This window comes from Bombus impatiens, unplaced genomic scaffold (assembly GCF_000188095.3).
Source record: "Bombus impatiens unplaced genomic scaffold, BIMP_2.2 scf_0151, whole genome shotgun sequence".
Lineage (NCBI taxonomy): Eukaryota > Metazoa > Arthropoda > Insecta > Hymenoptera > Apidae > Bombus > Bombus impatiens.
The window spans coordinates 2,610,223-2,629,644 of NT_176570.1; the positions used below are offsets into that span (position 1 = coordinate 2,610,223).

The following is a 19,422-nucleotide window of genomic DNA, read 5'->3' on the forward strand; positions in this document are numbered from 1 at the left end:
ATAAAGAATAAATTTTTCTTCTAGTAGTCAATAGGTTATCAATTTAAGTATGTTAACATTCTAGGAAAAATGGACGTAAAATAATATTTATATCTACGTTATATCATGTCATAAGATTATCACAAACATTGTGATGAAATAAAGATAAAGCAGCATGCAATCATTTTTTGTCACATAATTTTTATGACTAATGGTTAAGGACAGGTAAAATGCTTGAAACCCATTAAAATAGTCGGTACGTTTCCACGTTGCACAAAGTCATGACTTTTCTCTTTAACAGGGAGATAAGAAGAATGTATTATAAGTACATTATGTACTTACGTAATGTACTATATAAGTGTTCTAACATTCGGTATCATAACTATGAAGTCACGACTTAGTGTTAATATGATTTCACATTTACAGTACGAGGTACAGAACACGGAACAGGTACAGAATAGTGTTTCTATCTATCGAATAGAATTTGTATATCTTTATTCATGCATTTCATAGGTTTAATGAAATGTAGGACAGAAGCTCAGGATTTAATTCAGAAACTGTGACCATAAAAGTTAACAAATCAATTTTCTTAATTAGCTTTCTTTTTGCAAATGTACATGGGCACCTTAGCGAGATTTACACAGCCCGGTTTGGCTCTTGCCATGATCGTAAGACAGAGAAGATGATTGAGTTCGCCAGTTTCAAACAGAGTTTACCGGCTTCCATGCCATTTCACCAATGAGAATTCAGTTGACTGATCGTCTACATCTTTGTACATAGCATAAACCTATTGAAAGACGTAAAATGTTAAAGATTCAAAATAATTGAAGACCGAAGGTTCAAATCTGACATACACGCATAGGTTTAGATTAAATTTTCTGTAATTGATAATCCGATTAATTATGCATTTGGACTTTGAGCGCAATATCAGTTCGTCAATTCAAACAAGGGTGGCAAGTCGTCCGGAATGCAACATGCAAAGCGCTGCTTGCTAAATATGAGAAAGACATAGTTTTTAAGACAGAAACTTTAAATATTAAAAAATCATAAAGCAAAAAAAAATTTAACTTATGTTCAAATGTAAATTATCATTCTTTTTTATATATCACCATTGTTAAATCATTACCTTTTGCGACCCCTTCTCTAAGTATGCTCTATTCTGCTTTAAATCTCTTCTAGATAAGAATTGTAGAAAGAAAAAATATATTTTCTGAACATGAACCCTCTTGTACAGAATATAAAGGTAAGGCAGATTTTAAAAAGTCCATATGCAGAAGGCTTATATCGGTTGAATTATAACACTATAATGTCACCAGTGGATATGTTTATAAGCGCTACAGATATGCAGCTTATAAAAAATATTCATGCTAAAACAGATCGTTTGTGGTTTACCATGGTTTACAACTAGAGGATGAATTCACACATGTTAAAGAAGCAGCCAGAAAAACGAATTTTAGTAGCAACTCGGTAAATGTTTAAATTCTATTTAAATATTTGCAATAAAACTAATATTTCATATTTTTATTATAAATAATCATGGTATAAAGTAATAATTTTTAATAAAATACATTTAATCTCACTTAATTTAATGTTCTCTATATTCTTAAGAAGTTCGTAATGAACTTTACTATTTTTACTTCCCATTAAATATACTTGTAAAACGGCATACATACGAATGAAATATTTATTATGATATTATATTATATGATATTATGATATTTGCTTAATTATGTTTTCTGCCAGACTTTGGGAAAAGGATAGAAAGAAATTCAGTTATTCATTCAGTCTAATTACAAGACATTCTTCGCATAAAGTTTCTAGAATGAACTCTAATTCATTGTAGTACTCGACTCCGGTAATACTAATGTTCTTATCTCGTAATATTGCATAACGTGTAATGTGATTCATTGGTTTCGTGTTGCATCAGTTCAGGGATGTAAATTGTGTATCTATGTGCCCCGTAAGTAATTCTAGTTACCAGCATTTAAAATTAAATACATGCATAAAATCGCGTTGATTTCTTATAACAGAATTATCAGAGTTTGAAGTTTTCTGTTCCTTGTATTAATCAATTATAAAATTTGTATCACTAATATTCTGCAATACAACGTATGATGAAAACGAATAGAAAATTAAACAATTGCTATTTAGCTATTATCATACTAGAAAAATGTGGCAGATGTTGATGCAATTTCAAGAATATCTGAAATTCCGAAATTCTAACTTTAATACAGGAAGCCAGGGTGAATTAGTAGTATGCTTCCTGATTTGCACATGGCACGCACGCGCACGACGCTAGTTGCATACGCCGCTGATATGCGTTACTATAAGAACGCTCATAGTAGGAGATGATCGATAAATTCAAACAGGTACGCCGAAAGTGTCGGAACTGAGTTTATATTCTGCTTGCAAGTAAATCGAACCAAGTAACTACTTACAAACTACAAAATGCCAGGACCAGCTTGCGATAAGGGCTCAGGTAGGAATTACTTCTATTTCTAAGAAACTATTTCCTTACGTTATATGACGATCTGATGGAATTTTGCAATTCAATGCGCAATTTCATTGATTGAATGTGCAATTCACTAAATTATTGTAAAACTTTTAGTAATCCTATTCGCTTTTATTTAAGTGCTAACATTTTCAGTATCAATGTTTCTTAATTTCCTACATATATTTTGACATGTTCATTTATAATATTTTTCACTTGTAATCATTAACAACTAGTCAAATTGTTTATTTTATAATTATAGCAACTACTTTCCAAATATTTTTTTTTTAAATTGCAATATGTATTAATGCATTTCGATATTTTCACATAGTTTCGTTTTATGCAAATGAATGTGAGAAAATTGAAATTTCTAGAACTACGCGGAATTTTTTTGGAGCTTTCATAATACGCGGCTAGTTTTATTGGTTTATACCTATAATTACCTGTATTGGAACGTAATAATTTACCTATATTTTACTTTTTATTGCAGACAAATCTCAACAATGTCATTGTGGCGAGAAATGCAAATGCGGCGATTCCTCAAGCGCAGGTAATACAATAATTTTTAGTTTAAATTAAAATTTTCAAACGATATGTTAAAAGAATTATAGTTTATTTTTTAGCCTATTAACAAAATATAAAAAATCTTCGGGGAAATGTGGTAACAATTCTCTGATCTCATTTTGCTCTGTTTTTTTGTAAACTCGGCCAACGACCGCTTAACCATGACTATTGTTAGTGCCAGTTCATTCTATAGGTCGGTTAAATTACGATCTCCAACGGGTTTTGTTACTTACACGAAATATTTGTTTGAAAATTTGTTACTCAAAATATTAAGACAATTTTTGAAGTCATGAATTACTTTCTGTTTCACGTTTTGTTATACTTAATATTTATTATAGATAAACTGGCATTAGATACTTTACACTAATCTTATTTTTGTATTTTGTTTTGCAGACACATGCGCTTGCAAACCTGGCGAACAGTGTAGTTGTAATAAAAAATAAAAAGAAAGAAGTATTAAAGGTCATTTTTTGCTTCTATTATATTTTTCAAATGTATACGTATATTTATGAAATTATGCCTCTTATAAAACTGTTACCTGTATTATGTTAAATATAATAAAGATTTAACAAAATATCTTGTCTTACCTTTACTAGAACCTTGTTAATATAATTGATTAAATTTGTCAATCATTTTCATTTAAAAATGTATGACCTTCCTCACATATGAAAGGTTCGCAGGAAACGATTAAAGTGTTAGTATTCACGGATCGACTTAAATGCGCATTACATACGATATGTATGTATGTAAATATACACATATATGTATAGTACCACACACATATATGTATAGTAACTACATCGAGGTATATAGAAACTACATCTCAACCTATGTAAATATAATTACGTATAACATGAGCTGCCTTAGTACTTATCATTTTTTGATTTACCGTTTACTTCTTATTGATAAGGGTAGGTGTGATCAAGACACTACATAAAAATTCCACAGCTTGATTCATTTTCCTTCTTTGTGTTTACCAATCATGCAGAATGTTTCACTACACTTTTTGTTATCAAAAATTAAAGATATCATATCGTTTATTTGCACTCATAACATCGATAATGATTATTATTTATAAAAACTTCAAACTTCAAAAATCGGTCTATTTCAAACATTATAATTTTACACCGCTAAACGGTTTAAACTTATTTCATCATAAATAAACTATGAAAAGAGTGGCGACAATGATAATGAAATTGGAGTTATCTGTTAATCCTGTTAGCCAATGATAATTTAGTATTGCTTACCGCGTAAAAGTAGAGAGGAAATTTCCTCTCTAGTAATGGTAAGATTTGATTAATTTTAAACATGTGCGTTATGTTAATGTAAACAATTGCAGTAATTATGTAATATTAATTATTCAGTATGTCTTGATATATATCAATAGTAATAATATAACGTAGTTTATATTAAGTGCCTATTGTGTGTTGTATAAATGTGATTATTATCTATTTTTACATTTCTTGTACTGGTCATTTTAAGATTTCCTGACAAGATAGTTACAGAGGGTAAATTTAAACGTGGATTCCTTCATATATGCATATACATTTAGTTTAAAATGGACCCATAGAGATTCATATACATATCTCTATGGAAAGACACACTATCACCACACAGCGGTGAAAAAGGTGAACTAATTGCTATTGGTGTCCTCTTCGTACAATAACGCATTCCTTGTCTAGTAGGAATATATACACTTGCCTTTATCGCACCCTAGCGCGTTCCTTATCTGTTACTGGGCATATATTTGTCCTTATCTAACATTATCGCGTACTTTGTCTATTGACAAGTCATATATTGCCTATTCTTATTATATGCTGCTCTATCTATTATTATACTTTTTAAGTTATTATTACTTCTATTTTTAATAGATAGCAGCACATGACTTGTCCGTACAACAAGGAACGACTCGTGTGCGACAAGAATAGATATATATACTGCCAAACAAAGAGGGCGAGAACAATAGTATACGATGAAGACAGCAATAGAAACAGTATGTATTATGGTAAGCGTTCCAGTGTCCGCAAATAGAGCAAAACTTTATTTCTTTCTGTACAAAAGAATAATCTGAAGAATTAATTTATGGATTTTTATGATTATGTCTTCTGAATTAGACCTCAGCTTTCTCCCTACCTTCCTTTTAACCTAATTTAATTCGATAGATTAAAGTATTAGTTGGAATCACAGATGGATAGGGAAATCCCCAATGCAATTAGTTAAGAAGTCAGCCAAAAAGTGCCCACTTAGAATAAGTGCCTTTAACAACCAATAACCGAGCTATATGCATATTTCTTCCCGGAGCTCTTGGCGGGAGAAACGTGTGTATGTACGGCGAGAGACAAAAAAAAACATGCATTTGAACCGCGGCGGCTAGAAAAGGGTAAGAGTGTAAAAGCATAAAAGTTGCTTAAAAGCTTAATTAAATACGAGAAATAAATTGTTCTTTTTAGATTGAGTACACAAATTACATTCAGGATATGACAAGGAACAGCGACAACGATCAACAGCAACCAGAAGCAACGACATTCTTGGAAATGGTTACACAATGAAAAATAAGAGTATTTATTGTAAAATAATTATATAAAATGTATATGGAAGGAGTTTCAATAAGTGATTGTAGTTTAACAGCATTTTACAATCTCATGATTTATCATGTTCTTCTAATACAAAATCACGAAGTCAGGCCAGAAATTGGTCAAAATTTTGAGAATTTCGGTTCCGAAAAATTCCTGGAAAGTGACGTAATTTCCAAGAATCGCCTAAATCGTGTCACCTTTTATGCTATCATGTTCTCCTGATACAAAATCGCAAAATAGGTCGGAAAATTTTGTGCTTTTGAAGTTTCTCAGAAAATATCGTCATATGCAGGGATTTCAAAAGATTTGGCATACCTGTTATGTTATTTTATACTCTTAATACTTACCAATACTTACCAATACCTAACCGATACTTACCTATTTTCTCGAACTCTTGTTCATTTCTTATAACTTATTCCTTAAACCTATGGAGTTTGGGAAGGTTTTAAATAATTAAGTGCTTTGCCCATTTGCAAATAAGATTGTTTTATTCAAATCAATTTGCAAGTTTACAATAGTTCTACAATATTTCAATTAGTTTACAATTTTTTGTATAGTAATTTACGTAATTCTGTAATTTTACAATGTAAAATTTAAATTTAATTTAAAGAAATTTTCTCTGTTCATTGCTTCAGCTACACCACTTCATAATTTGAATTTGGCGCGGGTTATTTCACGCAGTGTTCAGCAGAGGGAGTATGCATACGGTGTCACGAAAATGATAGTTAAGTGTCACAACATTAATAGTCATGACTTTCCTGTCACGTGTAAATATATCAACATGTACGTGAAATACAGATATATAGTAAGTACACAAGTAATAAATAATTGGTTTAATCAATGGTAATATCATTACAATTTAAAAGAAATTTAGTAAATGATATTTTCAATAAATGACAGTGTACCTAGAATAAAAGATCTGGTAAAAAAGAAGAAAAATCAGCATGTTTCCGTTGCGACAAATACTTCGATGTGGAACGCGACTGGTTCTTACGAGAGAACCTATAAATTCATGTCAGATTCCATTGATTTTGAAAGATAAACTTGATGTCAGTCTACACAAGCCAATTTTTATACGGATGAACACGAATCTTAGTGAATTATCGAAAGAAAACAAGGAAGAAGATCCTAACAAACATATCCTCGGCAAAGTTGTAGGAAAACTAAAGGTGATGTTTACATGTAAAAAATGTAACTATCGAAATGGGAAAATTATATCGAAACTAGCATACGAAAAAGGAGTAGTTATAATTCGTTGTGACGGCTGCAAGAATAATCACTTAATTGCTGATAATCTTGGGTGGTTCGAGGAATTAAAGAACAAAAGGAATATCGAAAAAATATTGGCGGCGAAAGGAGAGACCGTACGAAAAATCCAAAATGATTTTGATGGATATCTCGAGGCTGTCGCTAAAGAGGAATATGATTTGATTCTACATAATAAAAAAATAGAACAGCGTTTAATGGAAGAGGAAAAAGAAACACACGATCAAAATAAGAAGGTTAAATCTACAGAAGAATCGTAGGAAATGTTGTTCAGGAAGCAGAGTTTTTATTTTGACAAAATAGACATAAATATATCTAAATAAATGTAAATACTTCTAAATTTATTGTAGACTATGTGTATTTTTAATGCTATGTTATAATTATGAAGAAACAATAATATCCAAAGTTTGGTTGACATAGAAAGACTTAAATGTTTTTTCATCCTTCGTGTTACAATTGCTAAAAAAGAACAGCATTGTTTCTACTGTGCGTTTGTATACTACATGTAAATAATATTCCTAATATATACAATTTGGTAAAAAATATATATTCTTGAACAAAGTTCCTCAGATCAGATGATGCAAATTCTGTAAGATTTGCCTCTTCATTCAGAGTATTAAATGTACATGCATTTTTTTTTATGAAAACAAATTTAGATATTATATATTTAATATCAATAACATTTAATTTCATTTAAAGAAATAACAGATCTTGGCACATGTAGAAATTATATGGCAAATTTCTAATTGTGTTATGCATTGAATACTTCTCTGTGTATATCAATTAATATGTACATATACATATTATATTTTGTTATAAAAATGTCTTTTCTTACTAACAGTGAAATATATAGATGATAATTAAATCTTTTATAAATGTGTATATATGTATAATACAAATATATATATGTAAAATATGTACGTATATAGTATTAAAAACAAAAGGAATGATTTATTGCTTTTTCCTTATCATGCATATGTAAATCCTATATTTTTAAAAGTTTCTATCGTAAACTTTAAACATCTCTGAAGGCACTACTTCTGTCCAACTTGCAATAGTATTATAATAATGGACTATGAATAATTAATTATGATGATAATATTATTGATATTAATAACGTTAAAAATCTCTAAGTACACCAGATATTGGAATGACATGCAAAGTTAATTTCCAAATTCTGCTTGAGTTTGTTATCAGACTATGTTTTGTGATATAAGGCACTGTATCTTTTCATTGCAATCAGTCATTTTGATACTTTTGAAATACTAGTGACAATTTTTTTCAGATTTATAATATTGATAAACTAGCATTTAATGTTTGTTGAATAATATATTTTAAATATTATTAAAATGTGTAAAATCATCTTGCCTCTAAAAATAATTATTCTTACATAATTGACAGTGATTATGTAGACTAGTACTTCTTAAACTAATCTTTGCACAAAAATATGTCATTTCACTTCTGCACTTTTATAATATTATAAAATATTGACATGTTTATTTTTGTCATTATTTAGCACAATAAAAATCAGCTTACTCTAGTCATACTGTAGACTAGTATTTTGTTATCATTTTCGGGAACTAAGAATCTCTGGAGCAGAAATAATTAATATATTTGTGTAGTCGCTATTAACTGAAATTATTTTTGATTTTTTATACCCTTTTTGGTTTTGACACAATTGCATATTCACTATTATTAAAGACTTTATGCTTTGGACCCATATTACTGCTTGTAGATGCAGTATCAGACTGATTTGTTTTCTTTCTAATAACACCATATCCAAGATGACTATCATCTGCTAATCTAACAGCAGACATATCTTCAACAATATCATAATTGGACCATGCAGTGCTGGTATCAGCAACGGAAGTATTTAAAGATACATTTGAATGTGAATTTTGAGACATGCTATTAAAGTTTCCAAATTTGAATGTGCCCTTTTGAGTAATTTTAGTTGCAGAACCAAAATGCTCCAACTTGTCGTAATCAGATTCATCATTGGGTACATGATTAGTCGAAGTCACTGGACTATCTGTAATACTAGACTTACTCTTTGAAGAGCTTTGGGACGATATAACAGGCATCATCGTTTCATATTGGAAATCATCCTCATTTTCTTTGTCTTTATCACTATGCAACAACGAGTTTAATCTCTCTGTGTGATGTATATTGTCAATACCATGAGTTTTCCATGCATCATTTCTTACTTCTACTAGGTCATAAGGATGTCTTTCTTCGTCATCTAATATGGAACTTCCTATCGTTTTTTGAGACATCTCTGGCGAATTATCGCGATTTAATGCTTTGTATTCTCCACAGGCAGGCAACTCTGATACTTCGGGATCTACGCTTTTTTTGTCTAACAAACTGGTGAAAACGTATTTTCGCGGTGGTTTCGCGGGTTTCGGTTTACCGATACATAAAGACGGTTTAGAAGATGAACTAGTATCTAAATTAGATGATGAAGTTGACTGTTTCTGTGAATTTTGCGGTGAAAAGTCAATATCAATTAAGTTAGCAGAACTATTTGGAGAAGGGGGTAAGGCCGCTCTAGATCCAGCTTCCATCGATAAAGCTGCATGATATTGAGCATCATTACAGTCAATGTTTGCATTATTTTCTTCATGCATTAACTTTTTCATTGACCTCATCTTGGAATACATACAACGAAAAATTTCTTGTTGACTGCTGTGTTCCAAGCGAAAAGAACCTTCCCCAGATTCACATTTTCGTCCTGCTTCAAAAATAAATTTTCCATCTTTGTAACCATATCTTCTGATATATCGATATGGCCAAGTAAATAGAACTACATCCCCATCCATTAATTTAATATCAACTGCAGCTACTACAAGTGTATAGTTCCTAGTTTCTAAACCACATCGCTTAGATGCATCTGTCTCTACTACTTTCACAGAAAATACTCCTTCTCCACTGGTACAGTACAGGTCGTTGTTCTCCTCTATTGTTTGATTAGACACACTATCTTTAAATGCTACTAACTGGAATGCAGTGATCCAATGACTCATATCAGATTCCGAATAGCATCCAAAATAATGAATTCCTGATTTAGTCACAACCTACATACGACAAAAATAAGGAACTGAATCATTTCATTTCACTGTTTGCTAAATATTAAATCTTATGTTAAATGTTTACTTACAATAAATACATGTGACTGATTGCTAGGTGCTATTTTAATGCATGCATCTAACGTGATGATGCGAGGAGCATGTAACTGCAATATAGCTTCTTCTTGATTATCATAAATTTCTACACGTTTGATCCCATAGTTACTAGTCCTAAACAGCTGACAGAATCTTTTGTGCCAAGATTTCTATAAAAGATATAAACAACGTAATTGCCTGTCAATATAAATATTTTAATGTTAAGAAGACTGAAAAGAAACAGATTTTGTGTATTTGAAAAATCATAACTATTGGTATGAATCAAGAATGACGTGTGCCAAGATCGATTCAGCGTTGTTGCACACGCTTGAAATGTCTGGAACTTATCGCGCGAGTTTTAGGTTAATTCATTGATCACTAATCGGTGGCCATCGATATGGACAAATATTTCTTTGAAAGATACAGATAAATAAATAAATAAATGGGAAAAACCAATTTGTCAATGGATCGTGAGAATTTGAAACAAACATTTATTCATAGTAACGTTAACCAACCTTGAGCTGGCCTAACATTCCCTGCGGTGGTAACAGCAGGATCCCTTGTAACAGAGGTTCCTCGGGCTCCATCGTTTTTTGCGAAACATCAGCAGCCTCACGTATTACTAGGAACGTGCCTTTGCTTCTCGTATAATTTTGAAAAAGTGAATTTTTCCACTTTCACTCCCACTTTTTCCCGTCCGCGCTATTCCTCTCACTGGTTCGCCTCTGCTTTCGAATGGTACTCTATCGTTTACGTTTAGTTTGACAGTTTTCCCGAACACATTCAACCCATTATAATGTACGGCGCTTGACATTTCACAAAAGCTTTAAGCCCGACGTCTTTAACGTCGACTAGATTTGCCGAGGAGAAAAATATTCGTTCGTCTCTATGTGTACGTGTTGCACGGATACATCGTGTATGGTATATAACGACACGGATTGTACTGCTCTTGCATGATTCCCCGACACATTCGGAGCCAACTGTCGGGTAATAGAGGCATGCACGTCCTCCGACCGTACGACGTCGCCCGAATTGTCACGAACGGACATAGAAGCGCGGACTATTCCCGAGAGATAACTCTCGCGCCTCTTCTTTGCCTTCTCTCTTTATGCTTTCTTTCTTTTAACTCGTCAACTTCTAAACTTTGTTTGTAAAAAATTTTTATCACGCATCGTGTGTTATGTCTGAGTTATTTCGTTTGATCTGACGTCGAGAATTCCAGAGTGTAATCAATGCGAAACGAAATGGGAGGTGATTTAAATCGAGGATTGTTTGCTTTCTTTCCAGACGCAAGACTTGGTCATAGATAAGCGTTGTGAGTTGCGACACATCGACTTCCGTTCCTAAACAACGATAATAATTACATTTTTCTCTACTTTTCATTATCAATCGTTTAATCTTTAATATGATATGTATTGTAATCATTAATTTTATCTGCAATAAAAGTATTTAAAGTAAGAATCTATAATTATTTTCCTTGGTATGTAACACATAATAGCGTGTAGTCATCGAGTCGAAAGTGGAACAAAGTACGACACCGAACAAAAGGAATTTGAAACGCTCCTACGATGAAGTATAAAATCACCAAGCTATGGATGATTTTTTCTTATTAGCGACGTCGACGCGTAGGCTTGGAATAATGCAACCGACGCAACTAGGCTTTATCTCTGGTTTCGTTATACGGAAGTGGTACACCAACCGATATGAAACAATACAATTGTCTCTTGGCTGTGACAAACGCGCGCGCAAACGAAATATGTAATAACATTACTCGGTGTCGATACTTTGCATGCAGACCGATCCAAAGTGCTATTCGATGTTTCTTCAGTTTGTTTCATATCTCTATTTTCTTCAATTTTTAGTCATTCTTGGAACTGTAATATAGCACGCATAGGTACACAATGTTAGAAACATTCCAAAGATAAAAATATAAAAAGTATATTCATGTGTGAGACTATTATCTCAAACAATATGATAAATAAATTATAACGCGAACAAAATTCTTTACGTGCCTGTAGCGGATACTTTCATTTTTATAGTATGGATATAATCTCCTCACTTTATCGACTTTCAAGGATTATACATATCTGATTTTTCGTCTACCTCTTTCATTTTGATAAATTTTTCTGAGAACATTATAATATTGAAAAGCTTAGGGTGAGTTTCGCGATGAGTTCGATAGCGCACGCAACTAGGCTAAACAATGTCTCGTTTCAATTTCACGGGGGTTCGATCGTTCGGTAGTTAGTTATTAAAGAACTGACCTTTCTTGTGATTCGCGGTGCATCGAGTTGCATTAGGCTTGCTCGGTATACGGCTCGTGATCGCGATCAGCTCAGCCTGTAATAACGAATCGGCCAAACTAATGAAGTGATACATTATTCACAGGTGTCCTCGGTTATATACCGTACGAACAATACGACGCGCTGTTATTTTAGTTCGTCAATAGAAATGATATCGGTTCTCTTGCTCCTCTGGTGTGTCAATTATGGGGACAGTTACAACAATTTTCCATCTCTAATTACCACCAACGCTACTATGGGTACGAGTGATTTTCCTCTTAAAACAAAACGTAAAAGAAATTTTTCTTCCAAGTGATATTATCCTTTGATGGTGTTATTATCCTTAGAAAGAAATAAAATCGAGTTAAGTTCAGTGAAAAAGAATTTTTTTAAACAGCCGTCATCATCGATAAAAGCTTCTTTGATAACAATGGCGAGCACCGAAATGTTATGGGGGTGGTGCACGATTTAATCATAAATACTGTGAAAAAGGAGATGCACATAGGTGGCATAGTTGTGCGTATTTTTCGTGATGCGGATGTCAATCTATGGCAAGGTAAACTCTACATCTTGAAACATGGTTAATTATCATTCGGATGACTCACTAACCCTCGTTATTTCTTAATCATTAACAAGGCTATACAATTCTTTTATCTGTCGCGAGTTGCTGTATAACGTGGCGCCTGCACGAGGTCGCACGAAAGGAAGAATTGATACATCTCGCTATAACAGGTACAGAGGTATCGTTTTTTAAATATTCTAAATTAAGAAAATCTAAATAAATGAAAAGAACCTAAAAATTTAGTATCGTTCTCTAGAGATTCTGAATTAAGGAAATCTAAGAGAAAAGTTTATCATTTCAAGATCCAGATTGTCCCCGAATTCCAGAGACGGATGGCATGAGCATGCCGGTGGTGGTACCAGGAGAAGAGCTGTCACAGATTTTTCTCGACTTAAGGATGATGAACATTCTACCCTGGAACGTGATCAACATTCTCCACGACGATACATTCGGTGATAAGGGCAACTAGTAGCTGCGATAATGGCACGTGAGTCCTTTTATCTAATCCGATCTGTGTTCATGGCTCGTTTCAGGCAGAGACACGATCAGCAGAGTAATGACAGCCATCTCGGACAAGTTACCGAACAAGCAAGTGAACTTGATCTCTAGATCGATTTTCACGTTGAAACACGAAACGACGAGAAGTGAAAGGAAAAGTTCGGTGAAGAAGACGTTGAACGATTTCCACGTGGAACAACTGGGACATTGTTTCTTAGTTATTGCTACTGTCGACATGATTGCTGATGTGATGGGCGTGGTGAGATCTCTGTTCTTATAAAAATCTCAAACACCATGATAAGCGACATTTTTCGTTTCTTGTTAGAAGACCAATACGTTGTCAATTCCATATCAAACATTTGAAAATTTCCGGAGGGATTTCTTAGGTTGAGATTTTTCTTTCAAGGCGAGATCCTTGAAGATGGTTCATCCAGGTAGTCAATGGTTGTACGTGATCACCGACAGCGCGACGAAGAATATGACCAATATGACGGCATTCGTTGATTTATTGGCAGAAGGAGGAAACGTAGCCTTCATGTACAACGCGACCAATTTGAGCAACTACTGTGAAGTAACGATCTATATTTTCAGATAATTAACTGCTGGGATTGCTTCATTTGTTGCAAAACGAACTTATTACACAATATTAAAAAAAAGAAAAAAAAAAAACAAAGTAATTCCCAGAGAAATATTATAAGCAATCCCTCTATAAAATTTCTTTAACATAGGACAAATAATTGTTGAAAGATTCTTGCTTCAGATCAAGCTGATATGTTACGTGGAAAAATTGATTCAAGCACTGGCGAAAGCTCTTGAGTACTCCTTGACGAACGAGATTGATCTGTTTAAGAGCATGGAAGAGGAGAAGTTCGAGATGATCAGGCTAACGAAACGCGAGAGGCGAGCAGAACTCCTGAAGAACATTAGAGTCAGTAAATTGTACAAGAATTTGTACAAGCGAAACGTCCTTTAACCGAACTAAAATCGAAACTATGTTCCCGTCAGATACACCTTTCCCAAAACGCGTTTGCTTCAGAAGGTTTCTGCGGACGGTGCTTATTATGGAGATTCTCCTCGTCCATAACTTGGGGAAATTTTTTTTCTCGTGGTAGAAACATGGCACACCTGTTGGATATAGGCACATGGTCACCTGGTTTCGGAGTAAATCTAACGGACGTGATTTTTCCTCATATCGCGCATGGATTCAGGGGCACTAATTTACCAATTGCGACTTACCATGTGGGTAAACAATCTTTTAACTTATTTATTTGAATCTTTCTAATGGAAGTACTTTTGGAATTATTGGCTAAAAAAGAAAAATTAGGAAGACAAACAAGTAAAGTATTTCTTGTGTTATTGTTTAGAGAGGAAAGTTAATTTATCAAGCCTTTACTCGAATCTTTTTCATTTCAACTTCGACACAACCACGTAATCGAGTTGAAAATTTACATATTATTTTAGAATCCACCATGGCAGATAATTTCTGTGAGTAAAACAGGTCAAAAGCTATATGAAGGATTGGTATTCGATGCGATCAATTACTTAGGCTCGAAATTGAATTTCTCTTATACGGCGATTACGCCGGAAGTGACTCGAAATTCAAACTCTTGGAATACTTCTCGGTACGCCAAGCTTGGCGAGGTAAGGATTTATACACACACTCTGTTCTTTGTCCCTCGTCTTCTTCGTCGGCTAAACGCTTCTGTTCTTAGAAAATTAAAGAAATGACCATGTCGGCTACCAGAAAAGTGCCAAAAGAAGTGATCGATTTGGTGCGAGACAGGGAGGTTCTTTTAGGTGCTTGCGCGATCACTGTAAACGAAAATAAGAAGGACGCGATTAATTTTACTGTACCTATTTTCGTGCAGACCTATAGTTTTTTAACTTCCAGGCCTAAACAATTGTCTAGAGCTCTCTTGTTCGCCTCACCGTTCACCAAAGAGGTTTGTATAGATACAACATTTCTTTTTATAACAACAATGCTACCGGATCATTGAATAATATAGGTAACTCTTGTATAACGAGAAAGTTAGGTCTCAAAACATCGTATAAAAAGTATTTTCAAGTTATTACTCGAGGGTTGGTCGTTGCTCAAAACTCAGCCCAACAAATCTTCCTTCGAAATAATTTGAAAATAAAACCGAAGAAGCGAGGCAAATATAGCGTACATATAATATTATCGAACATTAGTCGCTTAATAGTTTCTCACAAGGTTTCCTGTGCTTCTCACAGTGACAGAAACGAATCGACGTAGTTACAAAAAGATCGCAGAGAGATATTTCGTGCCTGTGCTAAAAGCGTTCGCTAATGTTTCGGCATTCCGCTACGTAATAGCGCATAATGACAGAACTATAAAGATTGTCGTCGTTCGGTTCGGTATGCTCCGTGCTGGCATTCCCCTAACGTTCCGGCTGCCTTTTAGACGTGGGCCTGTCTGGCGGTATCCATTATCGTAATGGGTCCGATCTTGTACCTGGTTCACAAGTACAGCCCGTACAGCATCAAGACCTCGGGCCTAAAGTCCTCGTTTCAATGTGTGTGGTACGTGTACGGGGCGCTTCTTCAACAAGGTACGACTTTATTGTCCCGTAAACCGCCTCTATTTCTCGCACGTTCACGCGATGCAAGCTTCTGGCGATTTTATTACCGATCAACAGGTCAAATGTTCTGTATTTATCGGATACAAATTTTATTTGTTGGCATCTAACTTTTCTGTGGTGGGTCACAAAATTTGAAACCAATTTGAAAGCATATAAAAATTACAATATACTTGCCGGAAACATATATTTAGTACAAAATTGCAGAAATCAGCACAATTTCTCATACCGCATAATCTTACAACTTCAGGAATGTGTTAACGAGGGTTAATAAGCAATGGTAATAATACTCATTTCCAGAATATCGGCTCGTAAATTTCATGCGTTTAAATTCTTTCCATTTCCATACAGTAACCAAACACCTTCCTCTACCCTCTCTTTATTTGCTAATTGAAATTCAACGATCAAAAAGTACCTACTATAAAAAAAAAGAAAGAAATCTCACGCCATCGAAATAAAATTCAAAAAATTCCAGGAGGAATGTATCTGCCGCATTGTGACAGCGCTCGCATACTGATCGGCGTCTGGTGGTTGATCGTTATGGTCGTGGTAGCTACTTACTCCGGAAGTCTGGTCGCCTTTCTCACTTTTCCACGAATGGACGCCTCTATCCTAACCGTAGACGATCTGCTCGCGCGTAAGGACGGGATCACCTGGAGTTTTCCAAACGGTAGCTTTCTCGAAATGTACCTGCAGGAGACCGACGAGCCTAAATATCATACTTTATTGTCGCGCGCTGAAAGTCACAACGACACGGAGGAAGAGAAACTGGTGGAACGTGTGAAGGATGGGAAACACGCTCTGATCGACTGGAGAAGTTCCCTCAGGTATCGTTCGTGTCAAATCCATACGAAATTTCGTGAAAATTAACGAGATCGTGAAATAGGTTCTTGATGAGGAAGGATCTGCTGTTGACCGGAGTCTGCCATTTCTCGTTGAGTATGGACGAGTTTCTCGATGAACCTATCGCCATGATCATTCCACACGACAGTCCTTATTTGCCTGTCATTAACGCGGAGTAAGTTGCGTGTTGACTTCTGAACGATAAAAGTCGGTAATTAGTTGGGGTAATGGTTTGGAATGGGGAAATAAGATATAACGGGATACGTTAGAACGAAAGAAACTAGAGAATAAAGTCTGGATAGTATTGATATTAATTAAGTTTTGGCACGATTGCAATATATTTTTATAAGTTTCTTTATAAGCTGTATCATTCCTATTAGGAAAAGTTTGTTCTAGCTTGTCCCATTGTACTCGTAGTTTCGTTTATTCCACGAATTAAGATTGTTTGAATGAAATGGAGTCTTCGTAACGTAGATTGCATCGAATGCTGGAGTCTGGGATGATGAATAAATGGATTACGGAAAGGATGCCAATAAAAGACAAGTGCTGGGAAGTGCCAGGAAGCAATCAGGCGGTGAACAAACGGAAAGTGAACGTCACCGATATGCAAGGAATATTTTTCGTATTGTTCATGGGTATTGTCTTTCAAATCCATCGTCGCAGATTTCATCAGCATCTTAATTAAAAGATTTCTTCGTTATTTTAGGCATCATACTGGCTTTCTTCTTTCTCTTTTGCGAGTGTTACTGTCATAGACGTAAGATATCTAAGGAACGAAAATTAATTCATCCCTTCGTCTCTTAAATCTCGAAACATTAATATTAAGATGCAACGAAAATAAAATAGGAACAAAATCATTTTCTGCTATTTGTCACTCCTTTGTCCTTTATCTACCAGTGTCCCAATATAGGCGATATGCGATTTCTCCGCGGAAAAACGAATCAAACCGACGTAATGCGCCGAAACGCACGTGTAATCACTTTTTTTCTAATTTTTTGTTCCATAATTACTGGCTAAACAAAAAAAAGCGTGCTTGGTACTAGTCGACGTAACCGGAAGACCTAAAAATCCTTGCTCAATCCAAGCTCACGATTTTTTCGAATTTCTTTTCCTTCGTTACATCGATTCAGAAGAATCACGAACGTTGAGCAGAGCCATAAAATTGAGAAACCAGTAGTTGTTAGTCCATTTCTACCGACAATTCGCATGGCCAAGCGGGCGCGAAATGATTCTCGCCAATGAAATAGCGACCAATGGCCCGCGGACGTTCGCAAGCCATTACAATTACCATCACGAACGTCTAATTTGCGGGTAATGGACGGCGCCGGATATTGCGTGGATATCCACGCAACGTTCGAAGTCGAAAACGTTCGATTCGTTCCATCACTGGCGCTCGGAACATGCTTTTTTATCGTTAGTTGCACGAGAATCGTGGCAACGTTTCGTGGATACTATCTATGGAGTCAATCTGAAGAAAATGTACGCGGTAACGGCAATTATTCTGTACCGTGCAAGCAATAAAAATTCATTTAGAACAGTAACGCAAAGATTATTTATTTATTCACTGGTAAAATGCTGGTAAAATCTACCTGATATTACGCAACATGAAGATATTAGACTTTATTGCAAAACCGAGATTTACTATCTGCAGTTAAGAAGATTGACACGGATGCTCTTTGCACAGGTATTTCGAGGATTCGTTCATTGTTTCGTTAAGTCGTTAATTTTACTTGGAAGACTTCGCGCCTAACAAGGTTTATTGCATTGTGAACAGTAACGACCGCAACATTGAGCAAGACTTATGACGCGTATGATTCAGTTGCTCCCTGTTACGTTACGCTGGAAGTTGCCACAACTAGTTACTTTATTAAGATCACACTCGAAGAAGAATGGAAGTTACAAGTGTGCGAACGCGAGAGCGAAGAAAGGTCGGCTCCTACTTGTTTATCTTCGAATAATTTGCTTGTTTTCGAATTCATAGAAATCTATGTAATTACTCTTTTACCCCTTAACTGTTACTATGGGATCATGGAATACTTCATACATAAATATTGTAATTTCGTTCTAGAATAGTCGTCGCATCAACGCGAGCTGAATTAATGGATGTTATAAATTGTCACTTAAATTTCCAAACCCTTTAGATTCCACCATTCGCGCAGTCATCACAAAATGTTTAAAAAAATCCTAATAAAATAACTAGATTTTTGAAGTAACGAATTTTCCAATTAAAAATATGACTCTTCTTTTATTAATTAATTTTCTTGAATTCTTCAAAACTAAATTCCATCACTTATTCAGTCGCCATTAAATTTCCACAAGCAGCGAATCCCCGGGATCCGAAGAACCCATAACAAGATTTGGAGGAACGAATCCGCCACGATTCTCTGAATAATTCTGAATAATTCTCCTCCTCCTGTTCCTCATTCTCCTCCTACTACCAACTTGGCATCCTCTGGGGAAGCTGGAACCCCGGCACACGGTTTCGCGAAGGGGAAAGGAGAAAGACGAGCGCGCGATATGACGGCGTACATAGACACGGGTTTATCTACCTGACGACCTTGCCGTTTAAAAAATCGCAGAGTGGCCGGCAGAGGCTCGAG

General features: G+C 34.8%; 3 protein-coding genes and 1 long non-coding RNA gene across 5 annotated transcripts; 3 read left to right on the forward strand and 1 right to left on the reverse strand.

The window, feature by feature from the left end:
* The first annotated feature begins 414 nt into the window (after window positions 1-414).
* LOC100748687 lies at window positions 415-3,484 on the forward strand. 2 transcript variants are annotated; one of them, XR_001102067.3, is made up of 4 exons: window positions 415-429; window positions 2,214-2,458; window positions 2,961-3,020; window positions 3,428-3,484. It is a non-coding gene; the product is annotated as an uncharacterized LOC100748687 (long non-coding RNA). The 2 variants fall into 2 exon arrangements; XR_001102066.3 differs by lacking the exon at window positions 415-429 and adding an exon at window positions 1,925-1,939.
* Window positions 3,485-6,208: 2,724 nt separating this feature from the next.
* Window positions 6,209-7,291, forward strand: LOC100748808. Its single transcript, XM_003487342.4, has 2 exons — window positions 6,209-6,415; window positions 6,511-7,291. Exon 2 carries the CDS (start codon window positions 6,555-6,557, stop codon window positions 7,134-7,136), a length of 582 nt encoding a protein of 193 aa, XP_003487390.1. The 5' UTR covers window positions 6,209-6,415; window positions 6,511-6,554; the 3' UTR covers window positions 7,137-7,291.
* On the reverse strand, window positions 7,276-11,049 carry LOC100748922 (docking protein 1). Its single transcript, XM_003487343.4, has 3 exons — window positions 10,556-11,049; window positions 10,037-10,210; window positions 7,276-9,953 (listed from the first exon to the last, which is right to left on the reverse strand). Exons 1-3 carry the CDS (start codon window positions 10,625-10,627, stop codon window positions 8,529-8,531), a joined length of 1,671 nt encoding a protein of 556 aa, XP_003487391.1. The 5' UTR covers window positions 10,628-11,049; the 3' UTR covers window positions 7,276-8,528.
* A 1,427-nt stretch (window positions 11,050-12,476) lies between these two features.
* LOC100749040 (ionotropic receptor 93a) lies at window positions 12,477-17,679 on the forward strand. Its single transcript, XM_033319406.1, is given in 15 exon segments — window positions 12,477-12,582; window positions 12,720-12,878; window positions 12,959-13,054; window positions 13,187-13,336; window positions 13,418-13,641; window positions 13,789-13,953; window positions 14,143-14,310; window positions 14,388-14,621; window positions 14,844-14,969; window positions 15,029-15,325; window positions 15,805-15,952; window positions 16,455-16,806; window positions 16,866-16,997; window positions 17,297-17,457; window positions 17,529-17,679. Coding segments are annotated over 15 exon segments (2,601 nt in total). The 5' UTR covers window positions 12,477-12,491; the 3' UTR covers window positions 17,627-17,679.
* The last annotated feature ends 1,743 nt before the right edge of the window (window positions 17,680-19,422 follow it).